This window comes from Dasypus novemcinctus, chromosome 6 (genome assembly GCF_030445035.2).
Source record: "Dasypus novemcinctus isolate mDasNov1 chromosome 6, mDasNov1.1.hap2, whole genome shotgun sequence".
NCBI lineage: Eukaryota > Metazoa > Chordata > Mammalia > Cingulata > Dasypodidae > Dasypus > Dasypus novemcinctus.
This window is the reverse complement of record NC_080678.1, coordinates 49889441-49908861: the sequence shown is the minus strand read 5'-3', so window position 1 is coordinate 49908861 and position 19421 is coordinate 49889441. Positions and strand designations below refer to the sequence as shown.

At 39.4% G+C, this 19421-nt stretch overlaps 1 protein-coding gene and 1 pseudogene across 3 annotated transcripts in view; one reads left to right on the top strand and one right to left on the bottom strand.

The window, feature by feature from the left end:
• The window catches only part of CEP55 (centrosomal protein 55), a 29693-nt gene extending 11780 nt beyond the window's left edge, over positions 1–17913 (bottom strand). Inside the window, exons 1-5 of one of the 3 annotated variants that reach the window (XM_071215769.1) lie at positions 17644–17913; positions 12535–12666; positions 11239–11433; positions 8968–9243; positions 4745–4813 (exon numbers count right to left, since the gene is read on the bottom strand). In XM_071215769.1, coding sequence (XP_071071870.1) covers positions 4745–4813; positions 8968–9243; positions 11239–11421 — 528 coding nt within the window. In that variant the 5' untranslated portion in view covers positions 11422–11433; positions 12535–12666; positions 17644–17913. Of the gene's footprint in view, positions 1–4744; positions 4814–8967; positions 9244–11238; positions 11434–12534; positions 12667–17069 lie in introns of all 3 variants that reach the window. The other 2 variants (XM_012521256.4, XM_071215770.1) reach the window with 2 other exon arrangements.
• Positions 12164–14032, top strand: LOC101433935 (WW domain-containing adapter protein with coiled-coil pseudogene; annotated as a pseudogene).
• Positions 17914–19421: the final 1508 nt, after the last annotated feature.

Genomic DNA, 19421 nt, shown 5'->3' with positions numbered 1-19421 from the left:
GTGTTTCCTTTTATATTAACAACTCTTTCCAGACGTCTAATTCCACAATGAAGTATAGATTAAAAAAACTTGAAGTTTTTAGTTGTGAATGCAGTAAATTCTTAGATAGGTGAGCACTTCTGTCCTTGAGAGAAATAGGCAGTAGGACCCCATGTCCAGAAAGATCTGTACATACAGAAATTCTAAGTCAACAGAGTTTCCCCAGCTTTCCTAGGCTCCTTCCATGAACATCTTATAAACTCAAGTGCAAAGCTTTAGCGGTGGGGCTTAAAGGATTTTCAGTATCTATTTTCTATAGAATTAGGAAATGGACTAGGAATTAGAGACTTAGCCCAGGGCCCTCTAGCCACTTGACCAGATGCTTTTCCCTCTGCACTTGTCAGACTATTATAACACTAGTTCCCCTTGTATGGCTTAGTTAATTTATCAAGTGGAGATATTATATATCCATTCTATTTTATAGACTCAATAATGTTAAGCTCTGTGGGTATCTGTTTTCATTGTAGGAAGCTTCAAATAATAAATCTGCTTTTCCTACTGCCCCTCCTTTCTCATAGCCTCCTTTAAGTAAATAATTAGACTTAAAGAGTCTGTCTCATTGCTGAATTTTGGTGGTAGATAGACAAGTGTTTGCTTTACTATTCTTTCCACCTTTCTGTATGTTCAAAATTTTTCATAATAAAAATTGGGAAAAAAAGAATCTGTCTCAAATGACTGCGAGTGTTAATGTCTGGAGTTCATAATGAACCTTGTACAACTGAGAAGATTGTTAGGATTTATTCATGGCCTATCTCAAAATAGGCTACAGTGTAGTCATTCTCTTATTTGAATCCATGTCCAATCCTAACAAGGTTCTTATTCATACTCTCTGCATCTTTCAAAAGAAAGGATTCATGCAAACCTATTTCTCATACTCACATTTAGTTGATAAAGGGGGAGGCTTAGCATAACTCAAAGAGCACACATACATCCAAATACATATTGAATACCTATGTAAACCATAGTGCATTTGATGCTAAAGATACCTAGTTATATACTGACTTTTATGTAGTCCTATATTTAAGAAATATTTTAATAAAATTAATTTAAATCAACATTTGATGGTAATGAAGATTTTCTTTTAATCCTTTAACCCAGTCCATACATAAGTATGAGAAAGAAAATTATGTGGTTTAAAATTTGAGAGGCAATATTCCAAAGGGCCACATGATGGCGACGTTACTTCAATAAAGTAGTGAACATCTCCCAAACTCCTCCTCCCTCACACTGAATCTATCCATGTGCTCTTTCCGTTCTAACATTATCAATAAGTGGATTTGCTAGCTATCAATAAATATTGATATTATTAGGTTTGAATCTTTATTGTCATCACTGTATTAGTTATTCCTTCCAGTTTTGTGTCATCTACACATTTGTTAGGCACACATTTAACGTTTTTGTCCAAGTTATCAAAAACAAATAAGGGGAAGCAGATGTGGCTCAAGCAACTGAGTGCCCATCTCTCATAAAGGAGATCCAGGGTTTGATTCCTGGGACCTCCTGGTGAAGGCAAGCTGGCCCACATGGTGAGCTTGCCTGAGTGGAGAGCTGGCCCATGCCTAGTGCTGGCCTGTGTAGGCGTGCTGGCCTACATGGAGAGCTGGCACAGCAAGATGACACAACAAAGAGACACAGGAGAGACAATAAGAGACACAGCTGACCAGGGAGCTGGGGTGGCACGAGAGATTGACCTCTCTCCCATTCTGGAAGGTCCTGGAATAGGTTCCCAGTGCTGCCTAAAAAGACCAGCAAACAAAGAAGAGTGCAGAGAGCAGACAGCAAGCCCAAAACAATGGGTGTGGGGAATAAATATATCTTAAAAAAAAAAAAAAGGAATTAAGAGCAGGCAAAAGTGAAGCCCCTGTGGAATGCTACTAGAGCACTTCCTCCAAGTTTGACAGGGATCCATTAAACATTCACTGGGCAAAACTTCCAACATAGATTAAAACGTTAGCCTGTGTTGAAGGAATAAAATGTGGGTCAAATGAGAAAAACGGATTATGGATGAGATTAGAGTATTGTGTTGATGTTAAATTTATTCAAGTTGCTGTCTGTACTCTGGCTATATAAGAGAATATTCTCATTCTTAGGAAATGCATATCAGAATGTATAGGCATAGAGAGCCTTGGATATATACAGCTTACTCTGAAATGGTTCAGAAAAAAAGATTATATGCATATATGGAAGGGGCAGAGGAGGGAGAGAGTGTATGCACACAAGAGCAAGCGCAAATGATAGAGCAAATGAGGAAAATGTTAACAGGTGAATTAGATAAAGGTTATATGGCTGTTCTAGGTAACTTTTCTCATTCCTGTCACTTTTCTGTAAATTTGAATTTTTTCCAAATAATTTTTTTAAAATTTTATCATCCTTTCCTAAGTCTAAAAATCACACTTTTTAAATTAAGAGCAAGAAATGCCAATTAAAATTGCTTTTTTAGCTATTGGGTTTGATTTATTTTGAAAAGTTGTTGACCTTTGACTGTAAACAGAGCATCAATTCCATGCATTTTTCTCAAAATGTCAGCCAGGCCTTAAATGGCAGCTGAGGAATGATACAGCTAAGCCTTAAGAAAGGTAAATATAGGATTTTAGGGCTTACTTTAGCATAACAAATACTGATTCTTATAATAGGTAGATAAACTTTTACAGGGAATTTTGCGGCAGCTTAGAGGGGGATGTGGGACTAGATTGGCTGAGCTCTCAAAAGCCAAATAAATGACAACAAAAGAACTGTGTGGGCTGTAAGGACTGAGATGCCTCTTTCTCTGCTCCCTAAGCCTTCTAATTAACATTTTCCTCTTGGTCTAAAAGAATGCGGAGTTTCCAAAGGGAAAACAGAGCTTTATCATCTCTTGCTCCTGGAATGTAAAGTTAGTGGTTCTCAAAGTATGTGGAACAGCAGCAGCAGGATCACCTGGGAACTTGCTGGAAACTCAGAATCTTGAGCCCCACCCTGGAACTACTAAATCGGAATCGTCATTTTAAGAAGATTCCTTATATGTATATGCACATTAGAATCCAAGAAGCACGGTTTAGTCTAGATCACCATTTGAAGGTGAGCTAGGTTGAATTTTACTACATTTATCTAAAAGTCTTTCTAAGGTAAAGATAGAGAAGTACGACTTGTTCTTTAAATAAATTGGAAAGATGAAACAGAACAAAAAGATAGGTTACAATTGTGTAACATTTCAAAGATAAATTCATACAAAGAATCCTCATCTAAAAATAACTTTAGCTGATATTTAAAGCAGTTAGTGCTGAAAAATCTAAAAATTACATATAAGTTTAAGTCAATAGCATATTTTTTAGGTACTTTGCTCAGAGATACTAGTGAAATTCAAAGAAACTTCATGTGATTCCATTCACACATTCTTGCAATGTTCTAGATACTGAGAATATAGCAAAAATCCATCTCTCATGAAATTTATATTCTTATTTAAATCAGAAAATAAATAAATTAGTAAAATAAATTGTAACTTTAATCGCAATAGGTGTTAAGGAGAAGAATAATGCAAGAAAAGGGAATAGGAATTGTCTAGGAGCTATAATTTTAGACAAGGTAGCTAGGAAAGCTCCCCATGCCCCATGCCCCATAAAATGGCATCTGAGTAAAGGCCTAAATGAAGTGAAGGAGTGAGTCATGAAGATATCTGGGGAAAGAGTGTGTCAGGCAGAGGGAACAGAACTCAGCATGGCTGAGGCAGAGTAAATTAGGGAAACAGGCAGTTACAGGGTAAGTTATTTATAGGTTTATGCATCTAATGGGTATGTGGTAATAAATATAAAGAATGACGACGTCAGGAGCTATTACACTGGCAGTGTAATATACAACACAAGGAATTTGTTTTGATATTTTTTAATTCCATTTTTTGTATATTGTTTGCCTCTAGGTAAATCATTTTGACAAGGGTATTGTAGTACCCCACTATACCTTCAACAGATTCAAATTCTTTTTTTGAGACCAAACAGACCTTGAAGTACACTTGCTAGATGGAATACAACAGAAATCTTAAGAGTATACTTGAATCACAGTAGACATGGCAGTAATATTCCTGCAATCAAAATACCTACCTACTGGCCTAATTAAATCAAGAACTTTATACTTCCTTTATCTAATATTAAAACTGTGAATAGTAATCCTGCATCCTCCATTTATTCAATGCCCAGTGGGACTCATAATCCATTTATTTAAGACATAATGGTTTGGAATAATACAGGTTTCCATATATTTAAAATAACCTCATGTCAAATTCTAGAGAAAAGAAGAGTATAAAAGAACGTGTTTTTCTTCAAACTAATAAAGCAATCTTAGTTCCAAGAGAAAGACATAAACTAGAGCGTATACCTTGCATGGATAAACAAAAAGAAGAAACTTTGAGAAGAAACTATAAATACATTACATTGTAATAATAAAGTTAAGGAAATTAGATTTTAGTGGAGAAGCATTACTGGGATTTGCAGCAATGGGTGACTTTTAGTGCTCGCTAGCCCAAAGGAAGCACACCTAGAGGAACAGTCTCCTTGAATGCCTGGGAGGAGTCTTTAGTAACCTAGAGGGATGACCGAAAAAAATCCACTCAATTCCCTGTTTCATCAACAAATTTTTTCAAGTCATAGCACAAATGCCACAATTTCCAAGAAATTTGGGAATGAATGAATTAGTCCTCTTAATCCATAATTTATCAAAAGGAAAATGAACTTACATCTTTCAGCTGTATTTCCATTTCATGAATATTGCTCATTGATGAGTTAAAGCAGCTTGCAGCCACAGTCTATGAATAAACCAATATTAGTTAACATCATAAATTGAACAACAGACATTTTCTCTTCTATTTAGTTCTATAATATTACAGTATACTTAACAGGGACATCCAAAATCCAATATGCTGGTGAAGCATCATGCCAGGCAATGGGTATGACAGGCCTAGAGTCAGAACTAAATTCTCCTGGAAACTTTCTAAGCAGACTGGAAAATCCTGAAACTTCAGATCTTGAGAGGTCCTCTAGACCTCAGACCACTGGAATAGCCATCTGTGCATATGACTAGCCCAGTGGTTTTCACCAAAAGGCAATAAAACACAAAACAGTGGGCTATTTAAGTGAAATCAGGGAAATACTAAATTGTCATGCAAAAGATGAAAGTAGTTTGTATTAATAGAGTTGAATTAATATTAGTGTTAGTAATACATTAATTAGTATAAGTTCATAAGATTTCATAGGATTTGAAATACTTTCTTTCCTCCTTTATTCCTTATTTTCTCATAGAGAACTTTAGTTCAGTCTTTTAACAGCTATAAAGAAAGAAACTGGTGTGAATATTGGCAAGGAAGCTCAAAATATTTGTTTTCTCCAAAGGTGCTCTAGTCACTCATCCTAATAAGTAGCCCTTTCTCCCTTTCAATTTAGTCCTCTAGGAGGAATCTATGGCAGAGATCATTTGCCAAACCCCTTTCCCTTTTTTCTGAGCACACAGTGAAGTATATTTCTCAGCCTTCCCTGTGGTTAATGAGGCCATATAACTGAATCCTATCAATGGAATGTGAGCAGAAGTGAAACATGCCAGTACCAGGCCTGGCCCCAAATCCTCCTAAGCAGTTCTCCAAATGCCCTCTACTCTCTCACAGCTAGACACAGAAGGTCTGATGGAGGATTCTACCCTAAGTGATGGTAGAGCCACTAGAAGGAACCAACCTGGATCTCTGAATGATTCTGGAACAAAGCCCCCTGGTATCAGTTTGAGATTATTTGTGAATCCCAAAAAGAGAAAGATTACATTTGTAAACTAATCTATTCGTCTGCGTGTGATACCCTTTGCATTAGATTCAGCTGAGATGGTTTGATTGAATTACCTATTAAGATTAGGGCTTTAACTGACTATGTCAAAAGGGCATGACTCAGGTTGAGTCCCCATGCCTTTGGTGGGCCTATATAAACCAACTCTCATCCAAGAAGACACACCAGGAAGAGAGAACACTCTCATTTTTGGTTCTGGGGCCCAGGGAGAGATGAGCCATTTGCCTAAATAGTTTGCAGCAGAGAGGGAGGAAGCCCCGAGAGACAAGCCCTATACCAGGCTACAGCTGAGATTGGGAAGAAGCTGGGCTCACGGAGCCTTAAGAGCAAGGGTTCTTAACAACGGGCCCATTAGCACTAAATCTAAATTTAAAAAAACAAAACAACATTTTATTCTTGTGAGGACGTGTTGGTGTGGATGTGATGTATTTATTAAATAATACACGGTATAGTGCGGACATATTAAGGGGTCCATGGAACCCTGTTAAGAACCCCTGATTAAGAGGAAGACAAAGCCCAAGTAGGAGACCAGGCAGAGAAAAGTGATTACTTTGCTTCAACATGTGACAACTGACTTTGGTGAGAAAGCAATCTTGAGTTGGACTCTTCAGGGCCCCATAATTATAAGCTTTTACCTCAAATAAATACCCTTTATAAAAGCCGCCAGATTGCTGGTACTTTGCATCAGTACCCCTTTGGCAGACTATTACACTCCTCAACTCCAACCTGTACTAGACTGTAACACAGGGAAAAATAAGTACTTATTATGTCTGAGATTTGGAGGTTGTTTGTTATAGCAGTTAGACATGATGACTAAAACAGAAATCAATAGCACATATCCTACAAAATTACTGAAAGATTACATTTTTAAAAATTTTAGTTCCCAGAAAGATTTGCATATCATATTCAAAAGTAGAGAAACTAATTCTTGAACATCAAAAAAAATTTTTAGTCCATTATTTTCAGTCTGACACTAATGTTTCATGAGTTTCAGCTTTGTGGAAATTCTGTAGGAAACCTTAATCTCTTTACATTCTGTAGATACATTCAATTGCCTATATATGTAAGTGCATATAAATGTACAGGTCTGGAGTGGGGGGTGGGAGTATACAGGAACCTCTTATGTTTTTGGTTTTTTTTCCTCTATTTTTTAAAAAAATGTTACATTAAAAATATGAGGTCCCCATATACCACCCACCCCCCATACCCCACTCCTCCCACATGAACAACCTCTTTTATCATCATGGGACATTCATGGCATTTGGTGAATACATTTTGGAGCACTGCTACACCACATGGATAATGGTTTACATTGTAGTTTACACTCTTCCCAGTCCACCCAGTGGGCCATGGCAGGACATACAATGTCCAGCATCTGTCTGTGCAGTACCACCCAGGACAACTCCAAGTCCTGAAAATGCCCCCACATCATATTTCTTCTACCCTCTCCCTACCCTCAGCAGCTACTGTGGCCACTCTCTCCACATCAATACCTCAATTTCTTCCATTACTAATCACAATGATTCCATAGTAGAATATCAGAAAGTCCACTCTACTCCATACTCTATTTCTGCATCCTGTGGACCCTGGGATGGTTATGTCCACTCCACCTCTATATTGAGAGGAGGCTTAGATTCCACATGGATGATGAATGCAATTCTCCTGCTTGCAGTTGTAGGCACTCGTGGCTCCCTGACGTGGTACTTAACCTTCTTCACCTCCCTGTTAGCTGGCCGGGGTAAGTCCAATAAACCAGAGGGTAGGAGTTGCAAGTCTGCTGAGGCTCAGGGCCTGACTGTCACATGGACAGTCCAGAGATTCGGGTCTCCTGAGTATACACCAACCCCAGTGCCAACCACAGGTCTTGTAAAAGTAACAGAAGAGGCATGTATAGAAAGGTCACATCTGAGTCCAACTCCATCACGCTCAGGAACACAAACTCCAAAGTAGGGCCAAGGACATGGCACTGACCTCCAGAGCCATCTGCCATGACCATAGAACCTGTGGGTCTCTGTAGCCCTCAGGAGAACCAGTACCTGGGCTTGTATCTACTTTGGCTTTTATGTTTTTTAATGTAACATTTTTTGTGATGTATATATCTTCAAAAAAATACAATTGACAAAAATGATGGGAGTAAGGCAGTGGGAAGTGGGTTATATGGGAACCTCTTATGTTTTTTAATGTAATATTCTTTGTGATCTATTAACTTCAATTTAAAAAGTATAATAAAAAAGACAAAAAAGAAAACAAAATGTATTAACAAACAAATATATATATATTAATAAATAAATAAATATATAGGTCTGATCACTGTGTCTACCCAAAAGGAAAAATAAAGTACAGAGACAGACTCTTAACATCATTGAGATACTATAGCTGAAAGCTATAGATTTCGTCTATATCTTGTATTATTATAGTGTTAGCATTATTTAAACGTTCAAATGTCCAAATGAATCAAACATCTGATCAGTAGGAAAGTATTTGATGAGTACTTACAAAAGCCAGGTACTATGCTTGGCAATTTATATACATTATTACATTTAACCCATCAGTGTTACTATCCTCATTTTACTAATATGGAAACTGAGATTGAGGAGAGGGCTTTGGTGAACTCTAGCATTGTCTCAAAGGCTAGAAAAGTTAAGGAATTCATTCAGAGTCACACGGCTAGCAAGTGGCAGAAGCAAGATATGAACCCTGATCTTCCTAACTCCAAATACCGGCTCTTTCCACTACACTAGGGTCTCTCAAGCAAAAGAGGAGAGAAAAAGGACATGTAGTTAAGAAGAGCATACTTGATATTCTAACTGTGTATCTCAAATACGAAAAATACCAAAAAATGAAACCTATTGTGTTCCTTATACAAACTATAAAAATAAGAGCTCAAAAAAATTCTTCCTGGATGTTGTTCTGGATACATAGTGGACTCTGTATTCAGAATAGTCCTCTGGGCAAAGAAAGGGTGGGGGAATAGAGGAAGCCACATTAAATATTTTGGCTTATGGGGAACGGACCAGGATATAAAAAGTTAAGTGACCTGTTTGTGTTTTCACAAACTCAATGCTCATAAGAATTACAAATGCATCAGAAAGGAAAAAAAATCAGGGTTTAAAGAAAGGTAACTTAGTAGTACCTGTGATAAACGAAGGGTACTGGCTTTGCTTTCAAGTTCAGTAAGTCGTGCAGTTGTAGCAGACAACTGTTGTTTCAATACATCTGTCTCTTCAGATAAGGATTTCAACAGTTGTTCCCTCCTTTCACCTTCCTTTGTTTTCTCTTCTAGCTGTTCAAGCAAAGCAGTCGTACTATATCTGGCCTTCAGCTGCTCTCTAAGTCGCTGTATTTCTCTGTCCTTCTCTGTGAGGTGATAAGCATTCTTCTCCCTCTCAGCTTCGAGGACTCGAATTCTCTAGATATAAACTAAGAAGCATCTTAGAACAAAGCCAGGCTAAACAATATGCTTCAATGAGCATTTATGAAGTGTTTATTACATAAATCAAGTCAGCATTATACTAGATATCTGGACCAAAAAGAAAATGAAGCCAAGGTCCTATGTTAAGAGAGTTCTGAGAGATAGAAACCAATAAATTAATGTGTAAATGCTGTCGTTAAGATATATATAAAATGAATGGCTCATAATTACAAAGAAAGCAGAAAAGAACTCTGTCTTGGGTAGTAAGGGAAAACTCAAGAAAATCTAGCTCTCACATGAGCATCTGATAATCATCACTCCATCATACTGGACCTAATGGATCTAATCAACATAATGGCTAAAGTGAATAATATCAGAGATACATGCTCATTAATCAATTTAACCAGCAGAATTTAAAATTACAGAATGTTACAGGTAGATAAAGATGCATTCATTAACCTGCTTACTGTCAACAAATGACTTTGTATCAAATCTAGAAGGTGATCTTCAAAGGAGTGCTCAACGTTTTCAAAGATTGGCAAGATAAAGAAGTCATGCTTATTACACTGCAGCTGGCATGAGGGAGAAAAAGCCAATACACAGATGACAGAAACAATGATAAAAATGACTACATAGGCTAATGGTAAAAATCATGTAAAGCTAAAAGAAGCAGTTGTTCAAATATAAAATGGGGAAAGCTAGGTGGATAATTGTTTATGTGAAAATGATGTGGGTTTTTAGCTGGCCACAAGCTTAAGATAAGCCAGGAGTATGATACAATTACTAAAAAGCCAATACAGTTTTAGGCTTTAACAGAGTAGTATCCAGACAACCAGCACTAGTTGAAAGTGGAATGATCTAGAAAGATATTTCTCAGGGACGCTATAAGATTCATTTGCCGGATCACAAAATTAATCTTTCTGTCTAAAATTGGTGATGGTTCATTTCAAAAGTATTTACCTCAATTCATGTCATTTAAAAAAATCAGTTTTATGATATGCCTACAAAATAGAATTTAAATAAACTCAAATGACACTTTTTAGTATAGGTCATCTATTTTCTAAATATGAACATGAACAATAAAATCACATTTGCAGAATAAATTAAAACCAAACTGTGATTAAATTCTTAAATCCCTTTAGTTCTAATAAATTTCTAATTTCTTAACTGACTATGCCACAACAAATTGTAAATTAGGGAATCTGCAATATAGTTTAACAGAGTGCAAAATGCCAAAATTTTACCTCAAAAGCTTGAAAACAAAGATTATTTGGAAAACAGCTAATATGTATCATAGATGGGTTTTAAACTTTCACATGGAAATCTGAATACTATTTCACACTCTGAAATGCCTTTGACTTTTTACACTTGGTGAACAGAAAAACCAGATTATACAATTATTGAGAAGATATTTTTCATTTCCTACAGTAAAACAAGAGAATATGTAACAATGACATGTATCCTTATAGTACACATCAATGAATAATGTAGAATCCCAAAACAGCATGGAAATTGAATATTTCTAAGTTATGCTGCCAGTGAAAAGATAGTGAAAATAGTAAAACAATGTTTTACAATTTTAAATATAGCATAATAAAAATTATCAAGAATATCATGTAATTAAGCTAAATTACCAAAAAGCTATAGGATGAATGATGGATTAAGTTATTATTTTGTTTTAAATAATTGAAAAACAGGCCCTAATGCTGTACTGAAAGTGCAAAACTACTAATCAAGATGTCTTTACTTCTGAAACAAATTTAGGACCTGATGACTCGGAACACATATTCAGTTACGTTTAAAAAGTGAAAGAAGTTAGTAATAACTAGATTACATCTAAAAGTAAAGAGAAGTCAAGGTAAGAACTTAAGGCTCCAAAACCAAGGTCAACCTTCCAAAACGAATGACAAGAAAATAATGGTGGCATCAGAAAATCATAAATTGTTTTCTAAAAAAATTTACTACAAACTAAAGGAGTATAAGACCCTTTACCTCTATGAGTCTCTGTCTGTCTTTATCAGTCAGCTTTCCTTTTCCACTTGTGATTTCATCCACTGATGTTTTTAAGGCTGCAATTTCTCCCTTAAATTTCTCTAAGGCAGTTTCGGATTTGGAGTTACTAGACTTTGATCCCCATTTACTTTTAATTAAATCTTTTGGACTTCTGGAAGACATCTCTGAAATTGTCTGGAAACATAAAAATACAATGATATTTTATAAGTCTGAGTTCAAAAGTTCAAATCTCATGTTTGCAACAGGTCTAATAACCTATCTGCTCTAAACAAAAGAGATATATCCAAACGAGTGGGGTATGGGGAAAAGACCGGAAAAGGCTCCCGGGGTCTGAGTAACATTTTTTTTTTCATCTTGGTGGTAGAATCATAGGGAATAGTCACCTTTTTAAAAATGTCATCCTGTACATGTATGTTTTGAACAGTGCTGTGTGCCACACGTCAATAGAAAAGTTGGGTTTAAAAAGCAACAGAGGGGAAGCGGACTTGGCCCAGTGGTTAGGGCATCTGTCTACCACATGGGAGGTCCGCAGTTCAAACCCTGGGCCTCCTTGACCCGTGTGGAGCTGGCCCATGCACAGTGCTAATGCGCGCAAGGAGTGCCGTGCCATGCAGGGGTGTCCTCCGTGTAGGGGAGCCCCACATGCAAGGAGTGCACTTCTTAAGGAGAGTCACCCAGCGCAGAAGAAAGTGCAGCCTGCCCAGGAATGGTGCCGCACACACAGAGAGCTGACACAACAAGATGACACAACAAAAAGAAACACAGATTCCCGTGCTGCTGACAATAACAGAAGCGAACAAAGAAGAACACGCAGCAAATAGACACAGAGAACTGGAGCGGGGCGGGGTGGGGGAGGCAGGGAAGGGGAGAGAAATAAATAAATAAATCTTTAAAAAAAAAAGGAATGGAGGAGTTGCCCGAATGTAGTTGGTGGAGAAGCAGGTGGGAGGAGGAGGAGGAGGAGAAAGAGGTCAGGGACGCAGGAGCAAGTAGGTGCTCGCCTCACTCTCTGTGGGCTTAGCCGGCTGCGTCTGGGTGTCCCCCTCAGAGGGAAAAGGCCTGGGAGCGCAGTCCAGGGTAACGTGAGGGTGCGGAGACCTCCCTGGTGCCAGCGCCCCCCCGTCCCAGCCCCCGCCTGCCCACCTGCCTCTCAGGTTCTCTCTCCCCCTCCCAGACACACACTCACAAGCACAGGCATTGGTGGTCATGTATGTGAGGAGACAGCACAGACTCAGTGACAGCTGTCACCACCGGAGGGGGCATTCACAGCCTTACCTGGGGAGATGTTTCACAGGCACTCAAGTATTCATTGAAGAGTCACCTCAGTAGTGGTGATCAGACATGAAAAGATGCCAGATGCTGCAGATCCTTCAGCACCAAATAAAATGTTGTGGAGATCTGATAGTCCTGAAAACAAATACAGTGAAAACACAGGTCACAGCAATGCCAAAACGTGCATACTGACAAAATTGAGAGAGAGGGATGGTGGGACCAGTTACTCTCCACTAGAAAATTCACACAACCACAGTTCTCTTCACAGGTCAAATACACGTTCTTATAATCCAAGCAAAACTTCAGATGCACTTTACAATTCTGCTGATGACTCATCTGAGCATACATGCACTGCCGAGGAAAATACTACTACAATTGTCCAACAGAAGTCTCGCAATGGGAAAAACTAAAGAGTGACTTGAAACAGCGACAAGATGGCAGTTAATAGCTTCCCAAAAGATAGGGATTACAGAAGAGAGGGGTGCAAGCAACAAACACCATTGGGTTTGCCAGTGGAAAATCTACATAGGAGACAAACCAGGTACCACATTTTTGCACAACTCCTTCCATGTCTTCTGCCTCTGGACTGAATCCTACATCTGCGCCTCTAACATCTGTTCCCACACTCCTCGTTTCACCTGTCCCACAGTCACTAATACCCCCCTTACATCAGGACCCAGATCTTAAGACAGTTGCTTCTTGCTTTGCAAGCCACACTTCCGCTTAGTAATTCTAATGTGGATATATACGAAATAAATGAAGTTCTTAAACCAGCTGTGATACAAGCCTCACTGCAGTCTATAATTCATAAGTTTCTGACTACTGGACCCTCTGCTTTAAACATAACTTCTTTGATTTCACAAGCTACTCAGCTTTCAACACAAGCCAGCCATCTAATGTTTCCAATGTCTTTAACATCTAATATATCATCACCAAGATCTTATGCATCTCCAAGAATAAGCACACCTCAAACCTTTGATTAGTACTCCTGTTTCATCACAGCCAAAAGTAAGTACTCCAGTAGTTAGGCAGGGACCAGTTTTACAATCAGCGGCTCAGCAGCTTGGAACTGCTGACAAGCAGCAAGATCATGACTCTCTCTCTCCTAGAAGTCTTCAGTGCTCAAGCAGCCGAAGTCCATTACCAGGACCAAAACTTACTTCTAGTAGTGTTGCATCAATGCAACCACAGAATTCATCTGCCCTCCCTGTGGGTTTCCTTAACACCGGCACAAGCAGCACACTTGAGTGAAAATCTCATAAAACACATTCAAGGACGGCCTGCAGATCACGCAGAGAAGCAAGCATCATGGTTGCCTAAAGAAGCCCCTAACATGAGAAGTGCTCACATGTCAGAAATTTGTTCTGAATTAAAAAGTTTAAGATCTTTAGTTAGAGTATGTGAAATTCAAGCAACTTTGCAAGAGCAAAGGATACTATTTTTGAGACAACATATTAAGGAACTTGAAAAACTAAAAAATCAGAATTCCTTCATGGTCTGAGTATATGAACTATAAATCTATTTCCCAATCTTAACATGTTTGGACCATTAAGCTGGGCAAAGGAAATGATAAGGGGCTGGAGTCTATAAGAGTCAATTCAGGGGAAAGCTGCAAGATTGATTTGTAAAACCCTTGAAATGTCAGTTTCTTATAGGTGTATTCCTCACCTTGTAAATGTTTTGTAGAGTGAAGCCATGTGTAACAGAGCTAAAACATCCAAAACTAATCAACGCTGAGGTTTACATGTAAACCTGCCTGCAAAATTAGCTTTTTTAAAAAAGAAATATTTGGGGGGTTAATTTATCATTCAGAAACCTTGCATTTTAAAAAATTCATTGTAAATGCCAGGGGATCTGTTCTTAAGGATATGATTTTGAACCATATGGGCAGTGTACAAAACATGAAACAACTGTCTCATGCTTACACCTAATCAAGAGCAGTGTTTCTCCATTTATTTTGTATAAAAATGTTTTACGTTTCCCATGTGTTCCATTTCCCTCTGAAATCCTCAATCTGATTTTATCCATTTTTAGGCTCCTCTTTTTCAAGGCACTGTTGCTGTGGCACTTCTCTATAACCTTTTCATTCCTGCGTACAGTAGCTTAAAAGTGCAGTGATTAAAAAAAAAAGTTGCAGTGATTGAGCATAATTCACTTGTTCATATAAATCATTGAAATCCATTTGCACCCTGTAAGAATGGACTTAAAAGTACTCCTGGGCATGTACACTGATTGCTCAAATATAAGGAAATAGCCCAGTGAACATGGTTGTGGGAGTGCAAAGAGGAAACAAAGCTAGTCAGATTTGAATTGTATCTGTTGTAATAAACATGTGAAAATAAATAAATATTGTTACTTTCCTTTTCCCTCAGTCAGTGCATATCAGAATTTTAACTACCTGAGGATTCTTTATCACAACTATTCTTGTTGAATATTTATACTTAAGCTAAATCATTCCTTAAGGAAGGTTTTCTTTAAAGCATATTAAAAGGAAATTGTATATAAGATATTTAATGAAATATGAAATTGAACAAGAGGAATTAAGTCACTTCCCAAGTCGTCATCATTTGTTAAGCCCTAGTTTACCTGTCTTGCTATTATGACATTTCATTTTGAAGGATGTTTGTGTTGTAGCTAACTTTTCAAGACTGGTGCTGACTGCTGTACTTAGCCAGCACAAAACACAAAATTTGTGTAATTGGAGCTTCCTGTTCTCACCTGGAAATGCTGGAAGAGCTCAGCTTTGTATATTGTTTCCTAAATTACATTAAATTTTATAAAAAGAAACTATTGCTACTACTAAAAAAAAAAAGAAAGGAAATAGAGGGTAATCAAGGATTAGACTATTAAATGAAGCCTGAAAGAAATCAGTTATAAGCAAGGATATATTTTACCCAGGAAGAAAAAGCTGGTGGCAAATAATATAATTCTGAGTATACAGGCTTTGAAATGTCATTGCTCAGCAAAATGGCATATCTTATTTTGAAGTTATGCATACTTCAGATCTATCTTAATAGTGACTTGAGAGAGCCCAGTAGGCAGAAGTGAGAATCCAAGAAAGACATTTTATAGGAAGAGAGGCACGATATTTAAGGAATTTAGGAATAAAAGGAATTAAGAATAAGAGATAAATTAAGAGAAGCTTAGTATCTATTAATGGTATCTGGTATTAGTTTAGGAGCAAGTATATAATCTAACTTCTAGCAGGTAAATATATAGAGAGGGAAACGGACTTTGGCCCAGTGGTTAGGGCGTCCGTCTACCATATGGGAGGTCCGCGGTTCAAACCCCGGGCCTCCTTGACCCGTGTGGAGCTGGCCATGCGCAGTGCTGATGCGCGCAAGGAGTGCCGTGCCACGCAAGGGTGTCCCCCGCGTGGGGGAGCCCCACGCGCAAGGAGTGCGCCCGTGAGGAATGCCGCCCAGCGTGAAAAGAAAGTGCAGCCTGCCCAGGAATGGTGCCGCCCACACTTCCCATACCGCTGACGACAACAGACGCAGACAAAGAAACAAGACGCAGCAAATGGACACCAAGAACAGACAACCAGGGGAGGGGGGGAAATTAAATAAATAAATAAACCTTTAAAAAATATATATATATATAGAGAGAGAGAGAGAGAAACATACTACACATATAATAAAAGTAGCTCTATTTAGGGAAATTAAAAAGCATTTTTCCTCATTATGGATCCTGAGATAAAATACTGATGGTGTGATTAAGAAATCTATAAAAGTATGCGGTCATTTATGCATTCAAAAAATACTGAAGCACCTACTATTATCAGGCACTATAATTGGTGCTGGGTATAAACTCAGGGTGGGGGAGAGGATGTGGGGGAAGACATGTTCCCTGAAGTCATGGAACTTTCAGTCTAGTAAAGGAGGCTGGCAATAATAAGAAACACAGATTCTCAAGTTGCAATAAATGTTATAGAAGAAACAAAGAGTGTGGCCATAAATGATACCAATAAAAATAGGGGAGACCTGTTTAGGGTGGTGGGGAAAAAATCCTCTCTGAGGAAAGGACTTGTATACAGTCATCCTGTATAGAATCAGAAAGCCTGAAAATATTAGAACTGTCTAGACTGTGTTGAACAAACCATCCATCAAAAGGTTAGTTCTCGATTTTTGCCTATTCTAAGGTAAAAAAAGATTAAAACAGCTAGTGAATCAATTCAGGCAAATACAAGTTTACAGTATCTAATGAACTTGCTGTCACAGGAAGTTCTTTCCTATATGCTGCTTTGGTATCACAGTATTGATCTGGCATACTGGGTTCTGAACCATGTCATCAAGACACAGACAAAATGGTGGAATTATAGATCGGTAGAACTGGAAGGAACTCCCCGACATCTGCTTCCTGACCTTTGGACAGAACTCCCGCAGTGAATGACTATTATATCTAGCCTCTTGCCTAGACTCTGCCAGGATCTCCAAGCCTCCCTCCATCTAATTGTACCAACCTCCTTTCCCTATATATTCCATTCCAGCATTCCAGTCTGACCAATAGCCCCAGGATTCACAAGGTTCAAACCTTACCTGGCCCGGCTGTACCTTCTTCAGGAAGCTTTCCCTCTGTGAACTCTAATTAACTGGCATAGTCCATATGACCCATGAGGTATTCAGATTTATATTCCTTCCTTCTTAAAAAATGTTCAACAATTGTTTCAGAGGCTGGATCTTGAATTGTTGTTGTTGTTGTTGTTGTTACCCACAGAGCATAACTGCAGGTGCTCAGAAAATATTTGCTGATTGGCTGTCCTGACCTAAGTCATGTTGGACAAGAGCTGACCAAACAAGTCCATCCAGTAAACTATACAAGCATCTATCACAGGCCATGTGGTCTACAGGGAGAAGCAAATCTTACAAAAGTTCTCACGTAAGATCTCACTTACAGAGATAGATAAGGGGGAAAAACTGCAAAAAGTGGCACGATAAAGTACCCGTGCTTTTCAGCACTTGTATTCTCACTTGTAAAATGAAGAAGTTTGTAGGATGGATAGGAAAGCTCTTGGTGATCAGCAACAAGCTGTACAACTGAAAGGTAATAACAGACCCTGGCCAAGTCACTTGACCTCTCCGCGCCTATCTGTAAGGGGATAGCGATACCCACCGCAGACCTGAAAGGAGAAATCAAAATGACGACAGTCGTGAAGTGCCCAGCCCGGTGCCAGCACGGATGAGCGCCCGGGAAAGGGGGCATAAATCACGGCGGGCGGAGATTGAGTCCAAGCGAAGGAGATCTGCCCACCGATCCCGCCTCTCTCGCGGTACAGTCCGGCCCCAGGACTGCGGGCCCAGGCTACACTTCGCCCTCCCGCGAGTGACCACCCGCACCTGAGGCGCGGCGCAGCGCAGCGCTCCCGTCTGCCCAGCCACACCCTCCGGCGCGGGCGCCGCTTCCGGGAGTTTGAATCCCGCGGCTACGGGGTGTGCACGTCACTGCCGGCCAGGAGGCCGCGCTGGGAAGGTGAGCGCCACGCGCTCCGGGATCGCGGCTCCCCGATTGGCTGCAGCCTTCAGGGGGCGGGGCCTGGGGCAGAGGGCGGGCGGGGATGTAGGGCGGAGGCGGGTCCGAGGGCGGGAAGGCCTTGCTCTGAGTCCGCTACCCAATTCCGGGGCTGTCGCTGGGTTTCTCTGACGCTTCAGACTATTTGAGTTTAGCATTTCTTTATAAGGGGATGTTTTGGGGATGGAGCAAGTTACTGTTCTGTGACGCTGGGTTAGGACTAACTCTTCTGTGACCTTGGGCATTATTCACCTACCAGTTTCTCCATGTATAAAATGGGAGCCCCTCCATGCCCGAGAGAACTGGAGCACACCTCCCTTGTCTTCTCCTTGGGCTAAGTAAGCCTTTTTCTTGCCAAAAGGCAGGGGTGGATATATGGGAATATAACCGGTGGGAGAACTGATGGGCACCCAGGTTGAAAGCTGAGATTATGAACTCTGAAGTTGGCAGGCGCTAGCTCCAGATTGCTGGCCTCAGGCCTCAAGTCTGTTGATCTAATGGGGTTCTAAGGTACCCAGCCTTGAGCGCTTTCTCTGACGCTGAGACTAAGAGGGAGAGAAAGTGTTTGACAGGGCCTGCCATTTTCAGACCAGGCATAAACTCACCAGAGATCTAAAACAATAGATAAAGGGATACAACGAAACTTCCTAGGAGGGCAGTGTTGTGTAAGGGTTAAACTCTAGATTAAGACTGAGTTTAACTCCTGAGTGTGTGACCTTGAATAAATTGTTTAACCTTGCTGAGGCTCTATTTTCTCTTCTGTAAAATGAGGTAAATATTTGCCTTATCGGTTGTTATGAAGATTAAGTGAGAATCTATGTAAAGTGCTTGGTATTTAGTAAATGTCCAATTGTTAGCCATTATTATGTTAAAGACAACAAACCTTTAGGTTACTGAATGAAACAGATGAGAAACCCTGTAGGGAATGTAAAAGAATCTTTTTTTAACTTATTATTTTTTTGACGCAAGCATTTTTCCCCACTAACAAATGTGATAAAAATCAAACTTTCTCAGGGCAGCCATCAGGTGCCAGTATTTTGCCAAATGCTGAAATGTAAAGGGAAATAATCCTTGGTCTACTTCCAAGGAGCTCACATTTCTAGATAAGTACACAGATTTGGTCTCCTTCATATCTGTTGTGTTAAAAAATCAGATTGGGATGGGAGGAAGAAGTTGGGGCAAAAGATAGGTCAGTGTGTGAACATTATTCATTGCCATCCATTGCCAAGAATAAAGATGAGGGACAAATACTAGTTTTCATAAAAATATACAGATTGTTAGGGGGGAAAAAAAATCCTGCTTCCCTTTGGTGCCAAAAGGGGAGCAGAGAATTAGGGGGAGGTGGGAGGGCCTAGGTGGACCCACAGCTGGGGCCAGTACCT